General features: G+C 42.6%; 1 protein-coding gene across 1 annotated transcript in view; it reads left to right on the top strand.

The window, feature by feature from the left end:
• The window catches only part of NWD2 (NACHT and WD repeat domain containing 2), a 378,873-nt gene that overhangs the window by 165,574 nt on the left and 187,666 nt on the right, over window positions 1–25,633 (top strand). Inside the window, exon 2 of the mRNA XM_069744623.1 lies at window positions 12,473–12,561. Coding sequence (XP_069600724.1) covers window positions 12,473–12,561 — 89 coding nt within the window. The remainder of the gene's footprint in view (window positions 1–12,472; window positions 12,562–25,633) is intronic.

The following is a 25,633-nucleotide window of genomic DNA, read 5'->3' as shown; positions in this document are numbered from 1 at the left end:
TAGTGACCTAAGACTAGCATCCTCTATAATCTCAACAGCTCATTTCAATCTCTAGAACTTCTCTCCATCAGTTGTCAGGAATGCACTAGTAAAGACAAATCAATAAATTCCCAGTGTTTACAAAGTAATGCCCCTATTTTGTTATATTAATAGCTGAATTATATACAACTACAGATGGGCAAACCTGAATGGTAAAGTTCAGGGTCCACCACCTCCATCATTGCCTTCTCACCCACCTCCATCATTGCCTCCTCCCCCACCACCATTGTCCTTTCCACCACTACCATCTTTGTCCGTTACAGCACAGCCATCATTGCTTTCTCCCCCACCATCATCATCATTGTCCTTTCCACCACAACCATCATTGCCTTCCCCCCCACCACCCCATCATTGCCCCTTCCACCACCTCCATCATTGCCTCCCCCACCACCATCATTGCCTTCTCCCCTACTATCCCATTATTGCCCATTCTGTTGTGAATTCTGTGGCTGAGTTCACTTCTGTGGTCACAAGTGGTATTGCAGTCTCTGGGCTTCCTCCCTCAGGTGTTTTGGTGAGCTCGTTGGCTGCCTTGCTATTTAGCTCCACCTGAGTCTGTCTTCCTTGCTCCTTGTCAATGTTCCAGTGTTGGATCTGAGCTACTGCATCTTTCCTTGGGCCTGCTGCTCTGCTAGATAAGTGCTTCTAGTTTGTTTTCTGTTTTTTCTGTCCAGCTTGCTATTAACTTTTGCTGGAAGCTCTGAGAAGCAAAGGGGTGCACCGCCGTGCTGTTAGTTCGGCACGGTGGGTCTTTTTGCCCCTTTGCGTGGTTTTCGTTTTAGGGTTTTTTGTAGACTGCATAGTTCTCTTTGCTATCCTCGCTCTGTCTAGAATATCGGGCCTCACTTTGCTGAATCTATTTCATTCCTACGTTTGTCTTTTCATCTTGCTAACAGTCATTATATGTGGGGGGCTGCCTATTCCTTTGGGGTATTTCTCTGAGGTAAGTCAGGCTTGTATTTCTATCTTCAGGCTAGTCAGCTCCTCAGGCAGTGCCGAGTTGCATAGGTAGTTGATAGGCGCAATCCACTGCTGCTTATAGTTGTGTGAGGATAGATCAGGTACTGCAGTCTACAGAGATTCCACGTCTCAGAGCTCGTCCTATTGTTTTTGGTTATTGCCAGATCTCTGTATGTGCGCTGATTACTGCACGCTGTGTTGCCTGATTGCCAGCCATAACAGTACAAGGAGCCCTTCAATGATTTCCAATAGAGGGAAAAAAGAAATCCTGACATCATTTTTTTTTTCTTAGCTCTGTCTTCAGTCTTTTTTTTCCCCTAGACATTAGAGTGCTTCAGGACACAGCTGTGGACATGGATATTCAGGCTCTGTGCTCCTCAATGGATAATCTCGTTGTAAATGTACAAAAGATTCAAGATACTATTGATCAGAAATCGATGCTAGAACCAAGAATTCCGATTCCTGATTTGTTTTTTGGTGACAGAACTAAGTTCCTGAGCTTCAGAAATAATTGTAAGCTATTTTTGGCCTTGAAACCTCATTCTTCTGGTAATCCTATTCAACAGGTTTTGATTATTATTTCTTTTTTGCGCGGCGACCCACAGGACTGGGCGTTTTCTCTTGCACCAGGAGATTCTGCATTGAGTAATGTTGATGCATTTTTCCAGGCGCTGGGATTGCTTTACGATGAGCCTAATTCAGTGGATCAAGCTGAGAAAAATCTGCTGGCTTTATGCCAGGGTCAGGATGATGTAGAAGTATATTGTCAGAAATTTAGGAAATGGTCAGTACTCACTCTGTGGAATGAATCTGCACTAGCGGCTTTGTTCAGAAAGGGTCTCTCTGAAGCTCTTAAGGATGTAATGGTGGGATTTCCTATGCCTGCTGGTTTGAATGAGTCTATGTCCTTGGCCATTCAGATCGGTCGTCGCTTGCGCGAGCGTAAATCTGTGCACCATCTGGCGGTATTGTCTGAGAGTAAGCCTGAGCCTATGCAGTGCGACAGGACTATGTCTAAAGTAGAACGGCACGAACACAGACGTCTGAACAGACTGTGTTTCTATTGTGGTGATTCTACTCATGCTATTTCTAATTGTCCTAAACGCACTAGGCGGTTCGATAGCTCTGCCGTTATTGGTACTGTACAGTCCAAATTCCTTTTGTCCATTACCTTAATGTGCTCTTTGTCATCATATTCTGTCATGGCGTTTGTGGATTCAGGCGCTGCCCTGAATCTGATGGATTTGGATTATGCTAAACGTTGTGGATTTTTCTTGGAGCCTTTGCGGTGTCCTATTCCGTTGAGAGGAATTGATGCTACACCTTTGGCCAAGAATAAGCCTCAGTACTGGGCCCAGCTGACCATGTGCATGGCTCCTGCACATCAGGAAGTTATTCGCTTTTTGGTACTGCATAATTTGCATGATGTGGTCGTGTTGGGGTTGCCATGGCTACAAACCCATAATCCAGTATTGGATTGGAACTCTATGTCGGTAACCAGCTGGGGTTGTCAGGGAGTACATGGTGATGTTCCATTTTTGTCTATTTCGTCATCCATTCCTTCTGACATCCCAGAGTTCTTGTCGGACTTTCAGGATGTATTTGAAGAGTCCAAGTCTGATGCCCTACCTCCGCATAGGAATTGTGATTGTGTTATCGATTTGATTCCTGGTAGTAAATTCCCTAAGGGTCGTTTATTTAATTTGTCCGTACCTGAACACACCGCTATGCGCAGTTATGTGAAGGAGTCCCTGGAGAAGGGACATATTCGCCCATCGTCGTCACCATTGGGAGCAGGGTTCTTTTTTGTAGCCAAGAAGGATGGTTCGCTAAGACCGTGTATTGATTACCGCCTTCTTAATAAGATCACTGTTAAGTTTCAGTATCCCTTGCCATTGATTTCTGACTTGTTTGCTCGGATTAAGGGGGCTAGTTGGTTTACTAAGATTGATCTTCGTGGTGCGTATAATCTGGTGAGAATCAGGCAGGGAGATGAATGGAAAACGGCATTTAATACGCCCGAGGGTCATTTTGAGTATCTGGTGATGCCGTTCGGACTTGCCAATGCTCCATCTGTTTTTCAGTCTTTTATGCATGACATTTTCCGTGAGTATCTGGATAAATTCTTGATTGTTTACTTGGATGACATTTTGATCTTCTCAGATGATTGGGAGTCTCATGTGAAGCAAGTCAGAATGGTTTTCCAGGTACTGCGTGCTAATTCCTTGTTCGTGAAGGGATCAAAGTGTCTCTTCGGTGTGCAGAAAGTTTAATTTTTGGGGTTCATCTTTTCCCCTTCTACTATCGAGATGGATCCGGTTAAGGTTCAGGCCATCCAGGATTGGACTCAGCCGACATCTCTAAAAAGTCTGCAGAAATTCCTGGGCTTTGCTAATTTTTATCGTCGCTTCATCTGTAATTTTTCTAGCATTGCCAGACCATTGACCGATTTGACCAAGAAGGGTGCTGATTTGGTTAATTGGTCTTCTGCTGCCGTAGAAGCTTTTCAGGAGTTGAAGCGTCGTTTTTGCTGTGCCACTGTGTTGTGTCAACCTGATGTTTCTCTTCCGTTCCAGGTCGAGGTTGATGCTTCAGAGATTGGTGCAGGGGCGGTTTTGTCACAGAGAGGTTCTGGTTGCTCAGTGTTCAAACCATGTGCTTTCTTTTCCAGGAAATTTTCTGCTGCTGAGCGTAATTATGATGTGGGCAACCGAGAGTTGCTGGCCATGAAGTGGGCATTCGAGGAGTGGCGTCATTGGCTTGAGGGTGCTAAGCATCGCGTGGTGGTTTTGACTGATCATAAGAACCTTACTTATCTTGAGTCTGCCAAGCGCTTGAATCCTAGACAGGCCCGTTGGTCGTTATTTTTTGCTCGTTTTGATTTTGTGATTTCATACCTTCCGGGCTCTAAAAATGTGAAGGCGGATGCTCTGTCTAGGAGTTTTGTGCCCGACTCTCCGGGGTTATCTGAGCCGGCGAGTATCCTCAAGGAAGGAGTCATTGTGTCTGCCATCTCCCCTGATTTGCGGAGAGTGTTGCAGAAATTTCAGGCTAATAAACCTGATCGTTGTCCGGCCGAGAAACTGTTCGTCCCTGATAGGTGGACTAGTAAAGTTATCTCTGAACTTCATTGTTCGGTGCTGGCCGGTCATCCAGGAATCTTTGGTACCAGGGAGTTGGTTGCTAGATCCTTCTGGTGGCCATCTCTGTCACGGGATGTGCGTGCTTTTGTGCAGTCCTGTGGAATTTGTGCTAGGGCTAAGCCCTGCTGTTCACGTGCCAGTGGGTTGCTTTTGCCCTTGCCGGTCCCGAAGAGGCCTTGGACACATATTTCGATGGATTTCATTTCTGACCTTCCCGTTTCTCAAAAAATGTCGGTCATTTGGGTGGTCTGTGATCGCTTTTCTAAAATGGTCCATCTGGTGCCCTTGGTTAAATTGCCTTCCTCCTCTGATTTGGTGCCTTTGTTCTTCCAGCATGTGGTTCGTTTACATGGCATTCCTGAGAATATTGTTTCTGACAGAGGTTCCCAGTTTGTCTCGAGGTTCTGGCGAGCCTTTTGTGGTAGGATGGGCATTGACCTATCTTTTTCCTCGGCCTTCCATCCTCAGACTAATGGCCAGACCGAACGAACCAATCAGACCTTGGAAACATATCTGAGATGTTTTGTTTCCGCTGACCAGGATGATTGGGTGTCATTTTTGCCGTTGGCTGAGTTCGCCCTTAATAATCGGGCCAGCTCGGCTACCTTGGTCTCTCCATTTTTCTGCAATTCTGGGTTCCATCCTCGTTTCTCTTCAGGACAGGTTGAGTCTTCGGACTGTCCTGGTGTGGATTATGTGGTGGACAGGTTGCAGCAGATCTGGACTCAGGTAGTGGACAATTTGACCTTGTCCCAGGAGAAGGCTCAGCTTTTCGCTAATCGCAGACGCCGTGTGGGACCCCGACTTCGTGTTGGGGATCTGGTTTGGTTATCTTCTCGTCATATACCTATGAAGGTTTCCTCTCCTAAATTTAAACCTCGTTTTATTGGTCCGTATAGGATTTCTGAGATTCTCAATCCGGTCTCTTTTCGTCTGACCCTCCCAGACTCCTTTTCCATACATAATGTATTCCATAGGTCGTTGTTGAGGAGATACGTGGCACCTATGGTTCCATCTGTGGAGCCTCCTGCCCCTGTTTTGGTGGAGGGGGAATTGGAGTATATTGTGGAGAAGATTTTGGATTCTCGTGTCTCTAGACGGAAACTCCAGTATCTGGTCAAATGGAAGGGTTATGCTCAGGAAGATAATTCCTGGGTTTTTGCCTCTGATGTCCATGCCCCAGATCTTGTTCGTGCCTTTCATGTGGCTCATCCTGGTCGGCCTGGGGGTTCTGGTGAGGGTTCGGTGACCCCTCCTCAAGGGGGGGGTACTGTTGTGAATTCTGTGGCTGAGTTCACTTCTGTGGTCACAAGTGGTATTGCAGTCTCTGGGCTTCCTCCCTCAGGTGTTTTGGTGAGCTCGTTGGCTGCCTTGCTATTTAGCTCCACCTGAGTCTGTCTTCCTTGCTCCTTGTCAATGTTCCAGTGTTGGATCTGAGCTACTGCATCTTTCCTTGGGCCTGCTGCTCTGCTAGATAAGTGCTTCTAGTTTGTTTTCTGTTTTTTCTGTCCAGCTTGCTATTAACTTTTGCTGGAAGCTCTGAGAAGCAAAGGGGTGCACCGCCGTGCTGTTAGTTCGGCACGGTGGGTCTTTTTGCCCCTTTGCGTGGTTTTCGTTTTAGGGTTTTTTGTAGACTGCATAGTTCTCTTTGCTATCCTCGCTCTGTCTAGAATATCGGGCCTCACTTTGCTGAATCTATTTCATTCCTACGTTTGTCTTTTCATCTTGCTAACAGTCATTATATGTGGGGGGCTGCCTATTCCTTTGGGGTATTTCTCTGAGGTAAGTCAGGCTTGTATTTCTATCTTCAGGCTAGTCAGCTCCTCAGGCAGTGCCGAGTTGCATAGGTAGTTGATAGGCGCAATCCACTGCTGCTTATAGTTGTGTGAGGATAGATCAGGTACTGCAGTCTACAGAGATTCCACGTCTCAGAGCTCGTCCTATTGTTTTTGGTTATTGCCAGATCTCTGTATGTGCGCTGATTACTGCACGCTGTGTTGCCTGATTGCCAGCCATAACACCATTCCACCACCTCCATCATTGCCTCCCCCGCCACCATTATCATTGCCTCCCCCCACCACCATCATTGCCTTATCCCCCACTACCCCATCATTGCCCATTCCACCACCTCCATCATTGCCTCCCCTACCACCATTATCATTGCCTCCCCCACCACCTCCCTCACCACCATCATCATTGCCTCCACCACCATCATCATTGCCTCCCCCCACCATCATCATTGCCTCCCCCCACCAACACCATCATTGCAATACTAAACACTATAAACACTATATACAACACTAAAAGGAAAAAGGAGTAACATTTTGGAAATCATAGAATCAATAGACATGTTAATGATATGCAAATGATGAACTGCCTGTGTGGTCTCATCATAGTCAAGGAATGGTGCTTAGTGATTCATTGGACTGATACAGTGGGTATGGAAAGTATTCAGACCCCTTTAAATTTTTCACTCTTTGTTTCATTGCAGCCATTTGGTAAATTCAAAAATGTTCATTTTTTCTCATTAATGTACACTCTGCACCCCATCTTGACTGAAAAAAACAGAAATGTAGAAATTTTTGCAAATTTATTAAAAAAGAAAAACTGAAATGTCACATGGTCATAAGTATTCAGACCCTTTGCTCAGACACTCATATGTAGGTCACATGTGGTCCATTTCATGTGATCCTCCTTGAGATGGTTCTACTCCTTCATTGGAGTCCAGTTGTGTTTAATTAAACTGATAGGACTTGATTTGGAAAGGCTCACACCTGTCTATATAAGACCTCACAGCTCACAATGCATGTCAGATCACATGAGAATCATGAGGTCAAAGGAACTGGCCAAGGAGCTCAGAGACAGAATTGTGGCAAGGCACAGATCTGGCCAAAACTTTCTGTACACACTGTATATACAGTATATATATATATATATATATATATATATATATATATATATACATATATATATATACGTGTTTACAGATTTATATGTATAGATAGGTAGACACACACATACTGCGTCTTGCTGCCCACCTCAGCTAGAAGTATACAGCCAAAAATTATGCATGACAGATTACACTGTGACTCTGTTTGCATAATTAGGCCGGGGTCACACTACAGCGTAATACGGGTGAGTGTTCAGCGATAAAAAAATCGCATTACACTCAGCCCAATGTTAATGTATGGGGCAGCTCCCATCATCCGTTTTTTTCTCGTCCATATTACACTTGCGAGTGAATCGCAGCATGCTGCGATTGTCCGCATATCTTAGCTGAGGCTGGCCAATGCAACTCTATGGGTGCGAGAAAAAATCGCACAGCACGCGGACCATCAGTGTGACTTGCGAGAAATTCTCAGGCATTGGCAGGTGACAGGATATTGGCTCAGCCATTATTTGCTCATTTTGCAAGTGTGTGAGAAAATGTCACCATACGGATGACACACGGATACTTTTTTGAGAAAAAACGCATCCTGGCTGTCACGATATGGTATGAAATATCATATAAGTAGTTTCTCTTGTTAGCAGGCTGCGGGCTAAAAAGCCCCCCTTCCCTTTCACTCAGCCAAGAGCTGCCTTGCCAATGTACATGGGGGAAGAGCGTTTTATTGCCTAAAAGTATTTACGACCAGCATTCCTGCAGTGGAAAGTGACCGGCTAGAACTGGATTCTAAGTCTCTAGAATTCATGGAAGTTCTTTATTTTGTTTTTGTAAGATATTACGCAAACCATTTAAGATAAGAACAGGAAAATACATATTCTTAATCTCCCTCGGTGGATCTATCCACCACGGTAAACCTGAGCTTCTAACTCCATCTGGTAAAGAAGTAGGGATTTCTCTGTAAATATGTATCCCAGATATGACATATTTGATCTCATTAGAATGCCCACGTTAATCCGAGATGAATGCTCGGTTTGTTATGACTATGACATGTTTTGTAGCGGAGTTATAGAAATTAGATACAGGTTAGGGAAAAATTAGTTAACTGAAGAGGTAGGAGGGACGAGGTGATCCAACCCCTTTCTGGGACGTTACAGGCTGCAGCTATAACTGTCTGCCCAGAATCCCAGCACTCTTCTTTTTCCTGGAGAGCCCTGAGCACGTCCCATCAACTGGGATGTATGGAAGCTCCACTAGCCTGGGTGCCTGCAATGCTTTGAACATGTGAGTGTTATCTTTTCTCCTGTAATCCCTTTATGTTATAATTACCTTGTACATATTTGCAATTGTCTCATTTGTAACATCATTTGTAAAATATTTTGATAAAACACTGCCTGAAACTTTTGATGGGGTATATTATTTAATACTAGTTCGTTCTCCTGTTCTAAACCATACCCTAAGTCTCCTGAAGGGAATTACGCTACTGTTGTTTTTGGGTTAGCTTCGGACCCGTTTAATCGAAGCTGGTGGCAGCGACCGTGTGCAGACTTTTGGGTGATGCTGTAGCGACTGCGGCGTTGATAATTATTGTTCCTGCCTAAGTGGGAGTAGTTTATCGCGTCGCTGCAGTGTGCCCAATAGCCAGTACATAGCAGGCAGCCTTTCTGGCGACTAATTACCCCAGGTGCAGTACCACATCTGACCTGAGAGTAAGGGGGGCGCCAGAGAGCTGCAAGTTTTAAGTGGAACTGTAAGCGGGATATACATAAATCCCTGCAGTTCGTGGTATATTGCAGAGCAGTGGGATAACTAGAATAAGCCCCTGCCGTAAACTAAGAGGTCAATAGCCTTGTGTGTGTTTTTCCATCACATTGTGAAGTGGAGGGATAACTAAGATAAACCCCCCTGCAGATGTGATAGCCGTCTGTTGGCCTAAAGTCACCCCAACCCGTGACGTAGGGGTGACGGTCACGGTGTAAATTGTGACAAATTGGTGGCAGCGGTCAAGGATTCCTGACACTGGCATTGCACACGGATGAGATATGGATCATCATATGTAGAACATTTGTGCGATTCTCAGCAGACAAAATCGGACAGATTTTTTTATACATTGTGTGTTACCCCGGCCTTATAGTGAGTATAATTAGTATAGGATAGTATAGTATTATGGCCCTATTTTTTCTACTGTTACATGATGGTGTTAGAAACCATGGGTTGCATAAATCAGAGCCACGTATGTCATAGTTTGAAAAGCTTCTCTCTATCTGGCTCCAGTTGATTGACAGCTCGCTCCCTTGTACTCACTGTGAAAAAGAATGAGATAAGCTGGTCATGGGCTTCACCAAACTAGTCTCGTTTTTCCCTATAGAACCTACAGGCTTTTCAAACTATATTTTCTTTCAAGGAAAAATATAACTGGTTGTAGGCTTTGATTCACCATGACAGGTTCCTTATTAAATACAAATAAACCATGTGCCTTAGCATAATACTATGCGGTTGCCCACTTGTAAAGAAATCTAGCTAAATATACATGGTAAATCTACTGCAACTACAGAGTCACATGACCACTGCAGCCAATCACTAGGCATGAACAGACCATTGAGGCCAGTGTTTGGGCGCAGTAGTCATGTGGCTACAATGCAAGTGATGTTGCTGGGGGAAAACAGAAAGTTGTAGAGCATTAAAGGGACAATTGGTTTACTCTGTCTGTTGATCCTGGAGAACCCCTTTGTGTACTTCGTAAACTACTGACTTTTCCCATTTATACTAATGTCTTTATAATTGCATGTTTAGATTTCATCCTGACATATGAGTTTTGCATCTATGACACTAAGGCCTTCTTCACACGTCCATTATTTATGTCCGCATGGGGTCTGTTTTTTAAGGAAAGCAAATACGGACACCCGTACAACCATTATATTCAATGGTAGTGCGGACATGTCAGGTTTTTCACCTGGACTGTGTGTCCGTGTGAAGAACCCACAGACATGCCCCTTTTTTAAAGCACCGCAGAAAAAATGCGTGCCACACATGTGCTCACTGATGACACACAGATGACATCGCTGTGTCATTAGTGTGACACGAACTGGAATGAAAAGCTGCGGAAGCATGTTCTGGCATATGGGAAAACTGTAATCAGTTGTTCCCAGGCTGCGGAAGCTGAATTAAACTCATCTTTGTCTCCTGATCTCCCTGCGATCAGCGAGACCAGGCGATGCTGGTGAGACTTGGAGTCAGCAACCGCCGCCTGGGAACAGCATCAACTACAAGTCTCATCATAGTCGCCTGGTATCCGTGCGATTAGTGAGATCAGACGACGCTCATGGGACTTGTAGTCAGCAGCCACTGTGTAGCGTGTTTTAAATAAATACGTTTAAAAAGAAAAGTTGTGGGGTCCCCCTTCATTTTTCTAACCACCTGAGAGAAAGCCAAAAGCTGGGGGCTGATGTTAATATTCTGGGAAGGTGCCAAGAGCCATAAAGGTTCTCGGGCTATTAACAGTAGCTCACAGCTGTTTGCTTAGCCTTTACTGGTTATTATAGGGGGCCACAGTAAAAATGATAAGAGGTCCACCCTATATTTACTAACCAGCAAAGGCTAAACAGACAGCTGCGGGCTGATATTAATAGCCTGGGGAGGGGCTATGGATATTGGCCCCCTTCCAGGCTCAGAACATCAGCCCTCACCTGCTCCAGAAATGGCGCGTCCATTAGATGCACCAGATCTGGCGCTTGGCCTCTGCTCTTCCCACTTGCTCTAATGCAGTGCAAGTGGGGTAATAGTTGTAAAGTTAATGTCAGTTGTTTTATCTCCACTGACATTAAGCCCAGCAGTTAGTAATGGAGAGACGTCTTTAAAACACTCCTATTACTAACCCTATAGTCAAAAAATCAAAATAAAAAAGGAAAGTTATACACACCTTTTCGCCGATAATCCATTAATGCCCATGTCCCACGACAATCCGGATGGTTTGGTGAGCAGTCACATCAGTGATGCGACAACTCACCATGCCAGCTGGAACACACTGATATCTGCTGTCTGTGACGGGCGGTAACCGTAATGACATCACCGCCAGTCACATGCAGCCGCATTATCACACTCAGCTCAGTGTGTTTTAGTTAACGGATTTTACTTTGTCCATGCACACTAATGAATTATCGGCGGAAAGGTGTGTATAAATTTCCTTTTTTTTTTTTTTTTTTGGGTGAATAAATGGGAAAAGGAGGGTCGGGGAGTGTTTATTTCAATTTAAGGACTTTTCTCTGTGTATTTATTTCAATTAAAATACTTTACTCTGTTTGAATTTTTATTAAATTTGACTATAGGGTTAGTAATAGGGGTTTCCTATAGATTCCTCTTCATTGCTAACCACTGGGCTTGAAGTCAGCGGACATAAAACAGCTGACAACCCCACCCCAGAACTATTTCCCCACTTGCCACTGTACTAGGGCAAGTGGAAAGAGTGGAGGCTACGTGTCAGATTTGGCGCATCTAATAGATTCGCCATTTCAGGGGCGACTGCGTGCTGATATTCTTAGTCTTGGAGGGAGCCAATATCCACAGCACCTGACATAGCTGTCAATATCAGCCTGCAGCTGTCTGTTTAGCCTTTGTTTGTTAGTAAATATAGGGAGGACCTGACATCATTTTTTTGGGGGTCCCCCATAATAACCAGTAATGGCAAAGCAAACAGTTGTGAACTGATATTAATAGCCAGGGAACCTTTATGGCTATTGGCCCCTTCTCAGAATATTACCATCAGCCCTCATCTGTCAGCTTTCCCTCAGCTGGTTGTACAAATTAAGGGGTGACCCCATGCCATTTTATTTATTTATTTAAACAATAAATACAGGTGCAGAAAAATAGGCATGCAAAGCACTGATTAGGAACACTGACATAGTTCTAACTTTGTATCATCTATCATGTTCTTCATCGCTATGTATCTTTATCTTTAAACATCTTCTATCTATATAATTGTCTAAGGGGTACTTCCGTCTGTTTGTCTGTCTTTAACGGAAATCCCGCGTCGCTGATTGGACACGGTTATCTGATGTCACCGGTACTGTTTTTTCCAGTACAGGAGTCACTTGGATGGGTGCAGTGGGCCTAAGACATAGTTGAACACTTGGGCAGATATTGATGTATTCTAAATCCTTTGCAAATGGCATTACAGCAACATGCAAAAATATGATTTCATTTTGTAGGATTAGATTATTCAAATGAGTTAAAAGCTGCCAGGATTTTTTTCTCGTGCCCTTCAAAGCTGCAAAAGAATTAGATTTTTCCATCACTTTATATCCTCTGTACTCCAAGAGAAATTAGTTGTATTTCATACTGGTTTCTTTTACTGTGGCCTTTTTCATCTTGCACAATTTTGTCTTAATGCTATTATTTTTATTTTTAATTTAGAATTATTTTTAATGTTCTTTTTTTATGCTTTATGCAGATACAGAAGCAGAGAGGAATGCCCTAAGAGAGCAGGTGTACCCGAAGCTGAGAGAATTCTGTCGAGAAAACTATAATATGGAATTTCAGGTAAAGTACTTAGCACATACTGTATACGAATCTAAACACCTCTTAAGAAAGTCGAAGCGAGTGATTGTGCCAGCTAAGACTTTGAAGCTGTACTGCAGTTCTCCAAACTTTTAGCAAAAATGCATAGGTCCCAAGTCATTAAGTAGTATAACCTAGAATACTGGCATCAGCTTTGTTTTGGTCAGCTCCACCAACATTTTGAAAAATGGGCAAACTTAAGTCTAGATGGAGGGTAGCCAAGCAATGCCTGACAAATTTCTGAAGATTTAAGGTACAAAAATGTGAAGTAAATTAGGTCAGAAATGTCCGTCAGCTCTTGGTTGGAGTAATATATCTAGCAGACGCACATGATAGTTGCAAGAGGTGCCAAAGTCATTAAGAGATGGAGATGTCCCAAAGTCATTAGTCAAATATATTTTTCGTTGAAAAATCTTTTTCGCTGGAAGATCTTCAAAGTCTAGAGTCCCGATTCATCTTGCGCAATGCAAATTCATGATAAACTGTGATGTTCTTTAAGCCAGAGATCTTACTCCAATGCCTGACTGCAGTAATATTTCTTGTGTGGTGCAGAGAAGCCCCCACCACAAGATTAATGAATCAGGAGCATCTGACTCCAACACACTCCCACATCACACAGGTGTGAACATCTCTGGTCTTGATGAATTGGGGCCAAAATCTTGAAGGCTTCTTTGATGATTGCTGGTCTTGAATGCTCTTTCTGTATTCTTCTGCAATTATAGCCCGCAAGTCATAGTACTGGTTCTGATAAGAACAGATATTACGGAGAAATATGTAATATGTGGTCACATTATGTATTAAAGAGGTTACCCACTACCTGGACAACCTCTTTTTAGATAAAGCAGTCCACCACATGAAATGAAAACACCATACACTCGCCTCCTGTACTGGAGCTGTTCCGGTAATGTTGGCGGCTGGTCTGTAACTTGTTATGTAACATGAGCCCTGTAACCAATTAGTAGACGCTAATGGGCTGCTGCACGTTCACTACTTCTGATTGTCCAAGGCTCATCCGAAGGTAAGATCTTTGGACAACATGAAGAATTGAGAATGCTGCAGCCATTAGCAGCTGCCGATTGGCTGGAGGGCACATATGGCAAAACAATGTCACGCGGGATCCAGGAGACTTGATTGCTGGAGCGGTGCCAGTACAAGAGGTGAGTATATGGTGTCTTTATTTTACAAGGGGGATTACTTCATTTAAAAAGGTGTTGTCCAGGTAATTTATAATAGACATTCTGGCAGGAGTGGGGTTCCCACAGAGCGCCAGTTCATTGCTCATCTGAGGGGTAATGTTTCCTGTTGTGGGGACTTCTAAGCTGGCAAAAGAAGTCATGTAGACCAGGCAATATTCCTTAGCATCTTAGCTTTCTTTTTGTCTCTTTAGTGCCAACTATTAAGCGTAGCTATGTTTTAAATTAATGTGTGACTCTTTAACATATCTCGCCACACAAATAAGGATTATTTAGCCAAACCAGTGTCTTCAAATAAAGGAAAAACACACATCTGCAGACAGTTCTTTCAGGCTTCTTGCCCTTCTTTAGTGCAGAGTAGGGTGCTGGTTGGCTGGACGCGAGATCTTTGACGGAGGTCTAAGGGGTTCACTATCCCAAAACAGCTGTCTGCAAATAGAGGTCTTTTCCTTTTTGAGAAGACTCTGATTTCTTGGCATTTCTTAAAGGAGTTGTCCAGTCTTTTGTCGTCCAGTCTTTTGCTAAAAGTCTACAGTCATTCTATGTGACTGCAAACTTCTCAATCCTTACAGCAAGCACACTGTCAGGATTCTCCGGTCAGAGCAAGGAAGTCATGTGACCTCAAGTATGCGAATATGCATACTTACTGCAACATACTGGCTAGATGTGCAAGACTTCACTCAAATCACTTGTGTTGAGCAAGGCCGCCAAATGTGTAGCCTGCATGTGGCCAGAAGTATGCATTTTGCATATTTTTGGTCATGTCATCACTGTCTCTTGCTGCCGACCCTAGAGAATCTTGCAAACGCTGCGAAGATTCAGAAGTCTGCAGTCACAAAGAGTGACTGCAGACTTTTAGCAAAAGAACAAACAACCCCCTTAAACTATGGGGCAAGGCTCATTACAAGATGAGGCTACATGCCATAAATGACACTAGAAATATAGCTTTCATCCTCTTGGAGGAGAACTAATCTTCAAAACATTGCTCACACACATATTAAATGCATTCAGATGAAGTTATTTACATTTGTGTGTGACCATAAGGAAACAGAATATTAACGTATCACTAAATCATTAACTCTAGTATTTAATATTTGCCCTGCCATTTGTGGTGTATCTCTGGAGCGTCACTCTTGATTGTCCAGCAGTAGCCTCCTATCATTACCGGGCTCCATTTCCCTTCATACCTTTTCTCAATGGCAGCAATGAAGTACGTCTTCAAACTGAATGTCCTTGTAAAGCTCTCTAATCTGTGGGTCAACAAGATACATTATTTATTTATTTAAATTTTCAATTGCCAGCCTAATATCAAAAAAAGGTCTGGGTTTTCATATATTTCCTACATTAAAATTCTCCACGATCGACACTTGTAAAATAAAAACTAGAGCTAATCAATATTAACTGTCATTTTAGTTATTATCAGCATCAAATCTATATGAATTGGCTACTTTTGTTCAATTTACAATCTTGTTGTTGAACAGCGTTATTAGATGGCAGTGCATAGATGAACCTCACATAACCGTTATACAGGTAATGTGAGGGAGGTCTGGGTCTATATCAAGAAAACTTGCAAAATTTGAATATTGAAAGCAGTTATGTATATATTAAAGGGGTTGTCCTGTCGTCTGAAAAAAACTCTGTCATCACTATATGTGACTGCAAACTTTTGAATCTTGACATCATGCGGTGTGCACACTGTCAGGATTTACCGGTAATACGGTGAAAGAAGGCAGTCACGGGTCCACATGCAATTTGTATACTTCCAGCCACATTCTAATTAGATTTGCCTGGTGTCTCTCAATACAAGTGAAATGAGAAAAGCCGAGCACATCTAGTTAGCATGTTACTGCATGTATGTCAATCACATAATTGTGGTCACTTAAAGGGAACCTGTCACCCCGAAAATCGCAGGTGAGGTAAGCCCACCGGCATCAGGGGCTTATCTACAGCATTCTGTAATGCTGTAGATAAGCCCCCGATGTTACCTGAAAAAGGAGAAAAAGACGTTATATTATACTCACCCAGGGGCGGTCCCGCTGCTGGTCAGGTCGGATGGGCGTCTCCGGTCCGCTGCGGCGCCTCCCATCTTCATTACAAGACGTCCTCTTCTGGTCTTCAGCCACGGCTGATAGGTCAGAGGCCCGGCGCCTGCGCACTGCAGTACTTTGTCTGCCCTCAACAGGAGACGCCCATCTGACCTGACCAGCAGCGGGACTGCCCCTGGGTGAGTATAATATAACGTCTTTTTCTCCTCTTTCAGGTAACATCAGGGGCTTATCTACAGCATTACAGAATGCTGTAGATAAGCCCCTGATGCCGGTGGGCTTACCTCCCCACGCGATTTTCGGGTTGACAGGTTCCCTTTAACTGTCTGCTTTCAACAGCATTATCGGTAAATCCTTGCACATAGAGTGACTGTAGGCTTTCTATCAGAAGACAGCACTACCCCATTAATCGTAAAAGTAACCTGAAATAACTTAAAACGTACATATCATTTCAACTAAAGCCAGAGTAAGACCTTGGTCTTGATGTCCTCATACCACACAATAAATTAGCACAGCTTTTGTTGGAACATATCAGTCTTAATATGCCCAAGAACTGGTCTGTTCCACATGCTCAGTAACTTCCTATAACTTTTTCTAAATCCCAGTATATTAGCACTTTACCCGCACTTTAGGTGCAGGAACTTCCTTTCCTTCAATTCCCAGCATGCATTGCTCACATCATTGTCCAATGACTTACTTGTCCTGAACTTAAAAAGGACATATAACCCCCATGCCACCCCCATTCTTCACAGTAGGTATGGTGTTCTTTGGATGCAACTCAGCATTCTGTCTCCTCCAAACACAAGTTTTTTTTCTACCAAAAAGTTCTACTTTGGTTTCATCAGACCATATGACATTCTCCCAATACTCTTCTGGATAATCCAAATCTCTAGCAAACTTCACATGGGCCCGGACATATACTGGCTTAAGCAGGGAGACACATCTGACACTGCAGGATCTGTGTCCCTGGCAGCGCAGTGTGTTACTGATGGTAGCCTTTGTTATGGTGGTCCCAGCTCTATGAAAGTAATTCACTAGGTCCCCCGTGTGGTTCTGGGATTTTTGCTCATGATCATTTTAACCCCACGGGGTGAGATCTTTCGTGGAGCCCCAGATCGAAGGAGATTATCAGTGGTCTTGTATGTCTTCCATTTTCTTATTATAGCTCCCACAGTTGTTTTCACACCAAGCTGGTTGGCTATTGCAGATTCAGTCTTCCCAGCCTGGTGCAGGGCTACAATTTTGTTTCTGGTGTCCTTCGACAGCTCTTTGGTCTTCACCATAGTGGAGTTTGAAGTGTGACTGATTGAGGTTGTGGACAGGTGTCTTTTATACTGATAACAAGTTCAAACAGGTGCCATTACTACAGGTAATAGGTGGAGGACAGAGGAGCTTCTTAAAGAAGAAGTTACAGGTCTGTGAGAGCCATAAATCTTGCATGTTTTTAGGTGACCAAATTCTTATTTTCCACCATAATTTGCAAAATAAATCTTGCCAAATCAGACAAGGAGATTTTTTGGATTTGTTTTCTCAATTTTGACTCTCATAGTCGTGGTCTACCTTTGATGTCAATTACAGGCCTCTCTCATCTTTTTAAGTGGGAGAATTTGCACAATTGGTGGCTGACTAAATACTTTTTTCCCCACTGAACTATGGTATATTACAGTAAGGAGACTGTAGAAATAAATAAACATGAAGTAAACTACCTTTTTATGAAGAATGATTATAATTACATGAATTATGTTATAAGAAAATCAGTTTTTGGGAGCTCATCAAGAGAATGCCAAGAGTGTGCAAAGCAGTCATCAAAGCGAAAGGTGGCTACTTTGAAGAACCTAGAATATAAAACATAATTTCAGTTGTTTCACACTTTTTTGTTAAGTATATAATTCCACATGTGTTAATTCATAGTTTTGATGCCTTCAGTATGAATGTACAATTTTCATAGTCATGAAAATACAGAAAAATCTTTAAAGGAGAAAGTGTGTCCAAACTTTTGGTCTGTACTGCATATACAGTACAGTTAGGTCCAGAATCTTTGTGATTTCAGCTTTATTTTGGATTTAAAATGAAACACCTGAGCTGTAATTGCAATGTAGACTTTCAGGTTTAATTAAAGGGGTAGAATGAAAATATCATTTGAAATGTTTAGGAATTTTAACTATTATTCATCAAAGTTGACGAAAAGAGGGGTTGATCCAGCTTCCACAATTTTTTCCAAAAAATGTATTAGATAGGAGAAGGTGCAAAAAAAAAGTACAAAAATCAGTAAAAGGACAGCATAGCAGCAACACGTTTCAAACGCACATGGCGTTCTTTGTCAGAGGTTATTCTACAAAGCTTTCTAATTTCAGGGGCTCATAAGTAATTGGACAAACTAACTTTACCATAAATAAAATGTTAATTTTTAATACTTTGTAGAGAATCCTTTGCAGGCAATGAGGTTCTGAAGTCTGGAAGCCATGGATGTCACCAAATGCTGGGTTTCCTCCTCTGTGATTCTTTGTCGGCCTTTACTGCAGCTGACCTCAGTTGTTGCTTATTTGTGGGTCTGTCTGCCTTAAGTTTTATCTTAACCCTTTCATGTACGAGCAAGTCAGAAGTGGGTGTATGGCTGACATGGGGGCGCATCATTCCATGCACCCATCATCAGGCCCTTGACATGATCACGGGTTGCTGTAACAGCAGAAGATCTGTTGAAGACCTTCGTGTATGTCGTTACACGAAGCACCTTTGAAACCTTGCCTGTGGCCCCAGACCCGACAAACCCTGCCTCAGACGATCATATCTTCAAGTCCCCTAAGGGGACTAATAAGAACAGTGAAGAGTAAAAAAAAATGTTTTAAAAAATATGTACTTTAAAAAAAATAAATAAATCACCTCACCCCATATCGCTGCATTCAAAAAGGTCCAAAGGGGTTAAAGAAAATAATAAATAAAAAAATTTTTTTCAAAGACCTGCCCCCACTTCCTGTAATTCTTCAGAATGTCTTCATTCCTAGTGATTAGTGATGAGCGAGTGTACTCGTTGCTCGGGTTTTCCCGAGCACACTCGGGTGACCTCCAAGTATTTGTTAGTGCTCGGAGATTTAGTTTTCATCACGGCAGCTGAATGATTTACAGCTACTAGCTAGGCTGAGTACATGTGGGGGTTGCCTGGTTGCTAGGGAATCCCCACATGTAATCAAGCTGGATAGTAGCTGTAAATCATTCAGCTGCCGCAATGGAAACTAAATCTCCAAGCACTAAAAAATACTCAGAGACCACCCGAGCGTGCTGGAGAAAACCCGAGCAACAAGTACACTCGCTCATCACTCCTAGTGATGTGTTACTCCCAGGGGTACACCACCTACTGGGCGGCACTTTTGAATTATTTTTCAGGCTAACAGTTGTCATTTTAGGTAACAAAAAAAAAATTGTTCCAGACTTTGTTTGAATACAGGCTTTATTTTTGGGGCTTTCTTTTAGTTATTTTTATATGTAGATTTTTAAACTCTTACGTGTTTTGAAGCATCTGTAACAAAGATCAGAACTACTTTCAACTAGTTTTACTTTGAGCATAAGGAAAAAGAAATGAAAACCGAGATGTGTTAAAAAATGTAAAATGGATAATTATTTCCCAAGCGCTATTGATCTTTGCTGGCTATCATCATCACAGCTTTAAGTGTATAATAAACAGCTTGTATATGAGCGGCAGCACAATTAATTACTCAACTTTTATAAGACTTACTATATACACAAGAGAACCGATAACTGGTAGGTGATAATGAATGGCAAAAACACAGACTGCAAACATAAAATTCACTTTTGTACCCAACACAAGCCATTAGTGAAAAATAGGTATTACTCTTCTGATAAATTTCCCAGAGTTACTCTTCTTGTTTTGTGAATGTTGGAGGATTATTTTCCTATTTGGAAAACAAAGATCAGAATTGGATAGGAAATAATTCAATATGCTGCATTGATGGACTACACATGGTGAGACTGTCGAATTGTCAAAATATGCTTCTCTGCTGAAAAGAAGGCCTCATTGGGGAGGTAAAGTTGGTAAAGTATAGTTGGAGAGACAAATTTGATGGAAAGGATCAATAATTTAATTAAAAGGAAATACATTTTAAACACTAGTAAAATCCAGGGAAGCCCTAGTCTGGGACTTGATGGCATCTATCATTTTTTAAAAATAGTTATGCCCCTAGATCTTGCAAGGAATCTATCATCACTGAACATTATCACTTCTGTCAAAAAAGGAGGATTGAGCATTTTTGGAAATTTACGTGTGCAGTAACAAATGCTGTGTAGGCAGATTCTGAGAGAGATCTGTGTCCGGCCCTTAGATCTTACAGCTCATGTACATTTAAGAAAAAATGGATTTCTCTGGACATTGAATCACAGTTATCAGGATATCATTTTATTCCACTCTCTATGACCTGCATGCCCATATAGAGGACTTTGGTGGGCTGATCATGTATAGAATATCAATAAGTAAATCTCAGACAACCTCTTTTATTATTATTTTGCTTTTGTAGCACCATCATATTCCGCAGCGCTTTAAAGACACCATCCTCGCTGTTCCCGTTGAGGCTCAGAATCTAAATTCCCTGTCAGTATGTCTTGAGGAAATACAAAGAAACACTAGGAGAACATGCAAACTCCACACATAAACACGAGGAGAACATACAAACTCCACACAGAAACACGAGGAGAACATAAGACTCAACACAGAAACACGAGGAGAACATACAACTCCACACAGAAACACGAGGAGAACATACAACTCAGAAAGGCCGAGAAAAAGATGTCATGCTATACATAAAGGGGAACCATCAAACAATAATAAAGATATATAAAAATAAATATAAACTTGAATATTTTATTGTATCGACCAACACACAAAACAAACCACTACAATTAAAAACATTTAAAACAGAGAATAGGTCATCAAGGATTCCTATAAGGAACCCCCCCCTGGACATGTATAACAATATGCACTTACAGATGACAAGGTCAGTGGCAGACACAGCTGCTCTACATGCACATATATACAGATGGTAACATAATTCAAAGCGTATGCATGAAAAATGGGAATAATGGCAGGAATTATATATATATATTTACTCCTGGTCCAGCTCGCAGCACACAATAGTAGGTATAAGTCAAACAGTGTCAGGTATTATGATATACATAAATATTCAATATGGAAATAGATGTAATATATGAACCAAATGTTCTGTTCTAAACAGGTACATATTCGGGTACAAATTCAAAACTAGCCAGTATGGAATGGCCTGACAATAAGTTACCAATATATAGATGTAAGAGTATACCAATAATAATGATGATAACACATGTATCCCTTGCGAGCGGATAAGAACAGATTAGGCAAAAGTAAAGAGCAAGTGCACAGTGTCTATAGTGGGAGGAACATTATGCATACACATACCCCCACATGTAAATCTAGAGGTCAGAGCTTATCTGGACCTCCTGAGGTGTGCATAACCCCAACAAGCACAGACACACACTGCCAAAACTGTCCCAAAACCTAATAGGACCGGAACTACCTGTATAGAGCCCACAAAAAGGGGGGCGCTATACTACCATCCCAGTGCAGAGAATGCCGGTAGAGCATGACCAGATACCAAATGTAAACAGAGGTCCAGGGGGCTGAAGCCCCACGCGTATCGCCACTAAGAGTGGCTTCGTCAGGAGCAGGTGTGATGTGTGCGGCCGGCAGCTCCATATATATACACACACTTACCCTAATGAAACTATCCCTATCAGCTGCGGGGCAACGGCATGGTGCTTGGCGTGGAAACATAATGTTCGCAGCACCGGAAGCGGTGCCGCATATCGATATTTCCGGGAGTATAAAGATGGCCGCCAGCGCACAAATGCGCATGTCAGGAGTGCAAAGATGGCCGCTAGCGCGCAAATGCGCATGCCCGGACCTATAGCGTCCCAATGCTTCGGGGAGTGTAGAGATAGCCACTAATGCGCGAATGCGCATGTCCGGACAAATAATATAGACACTGGGAGATGTAGTGGTCCTGAAAGGACCACAAAAACGCGCTAATGCGTACATGCCCATAAGAAGCTCAAGGAGCATCAGAATGGCCATGAACGCACAAGATGCGCATGCCCAGGCACCACATAGCAAGCCAATTGGTGCAAAGCATGAAAGAGGCACTACAGCAGCCACCAGAGGTGGAAAAAGGCACACGAATACGTGGGAGGTATCTCCCCAAATAGAGTATATATTTACCACCAATCGTTTTGGAAAAGTAATAAATATAAAAATAGAAATAACAATAACATAAACAAGAGTATGGAGATCACCCCATGGAGTAGTTTTGGCCACATAACGCACAGGCACCAAAATGTCACAGTACTTTACTAATAACTATAACCAATAATGCATTTAAGTCCCCATTGTAATATGAAACTATCACGAAACTTGTAACCAAAATTGTTATTATGGATGGCAGGAGGCGCTGGAGACACATACCCAAGTGGTGGATAAAAGATCTAAATACCAGCATACTAGCATGGAGATGAAACACCTTATAGATTATTCATAGTTCTTATATATGATATACGGTTGCACCTACATCCATCGTGTATACCAGAGTTATATCAAAATACTGTTGAGTAAAATAATAAGCAAAAAAGATGATAAGCATATATATATATATAAATGGTTGATGGAAATTATAAGTACCATAGTGACTCTCTTGGGTGCACATATCAGGAATTCGCCTGTTCACTCCCCCTCCTCTTCCTACTCCATAATACAAAAAATAGGTGGGGTTAAAGACGAGGGTTAAAAATATGTGATGAGATGATGGAACATGATCCAACAATTGGAGTCCAGAACGAGTCCAAAACCTAATATACAGAAAATTATCCTGACCCCACATATTTTTGAACCTAAGTTCTTGAATACAGAAATATGATTGCACCCCTATAATATATTAAACATAGGAAGAGGCCATGCAGTCGGACAGTATAGTCCAAAGTTGGAACCTTTATTGAATGAAAAGTCAGAGAAAACAAGAGTATGTCCCACGTGTTACCATACAGTCCCTGTTGGATGGAGGGAGAGCAACCCTTTCAACCGAAGTGGATAAATCCCCTGTTGGTTATGTCCAAACAAGATCAAAGCCTTTCGGCAAAATACCCTAAAAACCATATCAACAAAAACAAAAATATATACGTTGACACCATCCCAGAGCCTACTACTCAAGAATAGAGTAAATACACAATATATCAAAGAAGGCATGCGAGCTGGAACCAGATCATGTTGAAAAAGGGAGCTATAGATGCCCTAGACCTCACAAGTAACAGATATAGGAGGATACCATATTAGCTCCGGGAGCAGAAGGATAGGGGCCAAAAAAACAAGAGACAGGGATTCATGCAGATGGCATACTCAGATATATATACTCTAAAGTTGTTTATAGAAACCAGTGAAGAGAAACTCTTCATTGAGTCCCCTTGGTGTCATGCTCTGTAGATTATAAATCCATTTCGTTTCGCAGCAAAGAAGCCGCTTGGCAATGTCCCCACCCCTTATATTTTGGTGCACTCCTTCCAGTCCCATAACTTTGAAATTAGACGTTTTGCATTGGTGATAGTCAAGGAAATGCGCCGCCACTGAAGAGAGAGTCTTATTTTTAGCACGATCTCTTGCTGCTGTAGAAATGCTTGAAAGGTGCTGTTGCATTCTCCTCCTAAGCTCCTGTGTGGTCTGTCCCACATACACCATTGGACAATCACAGAAGATAGCATATACCACATTCCTGGATTTGCAATTGAAAAATTCTCTCGGCTGTATCCGGAAGGGGACTGTAGGGATAGAAAAACCATCTTGTGAGATCATAAATTGACAAATGTTACATCCCCCGCAGGGGTAGGAGCCAAAGGTTCTGGTTCCTCGGTTAAGTCTCACACATGGGCGCTGATAATGACTGTGACAAAGGTCATCCCTGAGATTTTTAGCCCTTCTTGCCACCATACAGGGAGAGTTGGAAACTACTGATGGAATTCGTTTGTCAGTCATCAAAATGTCCCAATTACGGTTCAAAAGACTCCGTATATCTGCCCACTGATTGTTAAACGTGGTGATGACAGCTAGGGGTCGTGTAGACTCACGTACCTTTTTCTCAAAAAGACTTTTTCGATCTTGTTGGCAGGCATGTTGGAAAGCCCCAGATATGAGTCTCTGTGGATATCCTCTTTTTTTGAAACGAGTTGACAAATCCCTTGCTTGATGTCTAAATTCTTGGTCCGTACTGCAATTTCTTCTCACACGGAGGAATTGACCCTTCGGGATGCCTTTCCTGAGGTGAAACGGATGAAAACTGGTAAAATGGAGGAGGCTGTTAGTGGCTGTAGTCTTACGATATAGTCCACTTACTATTCGGGAGTCCATAATCGACAATCTCAAATCCAGAAAATCTATGCTGGTTGCTGAAATCACAGATGTAAGTTTGATGTTCAAATCATTCACATTGAGATCCCCAATGAATTGATTGCAGTCTTCAACAGACCCCGTCCATATCAGCAGAATATCATCGATATACCTTTGCCAGGTGTGTACCTTGGAATTAAACAAATGATGTTGGTAAACCACTAACTCCTCCCACCAACCTAAAAATAGGTTGGCGTAGGCGGGGGCACACCTAGCCCCCATGGCTGTGCCTGACAGCTGTCTAAAATATTTTCTATCAAAAACAAAGTAATTCTTGTCTAAGATGAAGTGCAACAGCCTTAGAATAAGCCTATTATGTTCCATGGTTCCCAGTGTAGACTTTTCCAAGAAATAGGAAACCGCCTGCATACCTGAATGATGTGCGATACTGGTGTACAGGGATTCCACATCCATACTAATTAGCAAGGTGTTCTCGGGGATTATATCCTCTTCCAAAAGTTGCAGCAGGTGGGTGGAGTCTCTGGTAAACGATTTCAGAGATGTCACAAGTGGCTGTAAGAAATGGTCTACATAAATGCATGGACGTTCGAAAATGCTCCCTATCCCCGAGACTATGGGCCTACCTGGAGGTTCTATGAGGGACTTGTGGATTTTTGGCAGGGCATAGAAGGTGGGAATAGTTGGAACCGGTGTGCGAAGAAAATCTGCCTCTTTTTTGGTCACTATATGATCTCTAAAGGCCCCATTAATAATACCGTCCAGCTGGCTCTTAAAAAAGTCAGTCGGATCTGAGGGCAGAATGGTATAACAATCAGCGTTACCAAGTTGTCTGTTGATCTCTTTAAGGTACTGATCATGTGGCCACAAAACAACGTTTCCCCCTTTGTCTGCTTCACGTACCACAAATTCCTTGTTTTTCTTTAAGTCCTGTAGGGCCTTGAGTTCCTCCCTACTGAGGTTGTTAGCTCTATGGGGATCCAGTCGTAGATTCTCAATGTCCTGACACATCCTGTCAAAAAATATCTGGACTGCCGGGAACAGGGCGAGGGATGGAGTCGCCTGCGATGGAAGACGTCTAGTGAATCTGCCCCTAGGGTGCGGGTTCTCATTCTCCTGTAGTAATTCCAGAAGGTCTTGGAAGACCTGTCTCTCATTGTCAGGGACAGTATCCAATAGTGAAGGCTGATGGTAAAGAAGCCTAAAAGTAAGTTGGCGACAAAAGAGGTAAAGGTCTTTCACCAAGACAAATTTATTTAAAGTGTTCATAGGTGAAAAGGAAAGTCCTCTGGAGAGGACCCTGGTTTCAGGTATCGACAGTGTGTAAGATGATAGATTAACAATCTGCAGGTTACCTGTCTGAGACATATCCGAAGTATCACTGGTTATCT

The sequence above is a fragment of the Ranitomeya imitator genome, chromosome 1 (genome assembly GCF_032444005.1).
Source record: "Ranitomeya imitator isolate aRanImi1 chromosome 1, aRanImi1.pri, whole genome shotgun sequence".
In the NCBI taxonomy this organism is placed as follows: Eukaryota; Metazoa; Chordata; class Amphibia; order Anura; family Dendrobatidae; genus Ranitomeya; species Ranitomeya imitator.
The sequence above is the reverse complement of the archived record's forward strand: the minus strand, read 5'-3'. Positions and strand labels throughout refer to the sequence as shown.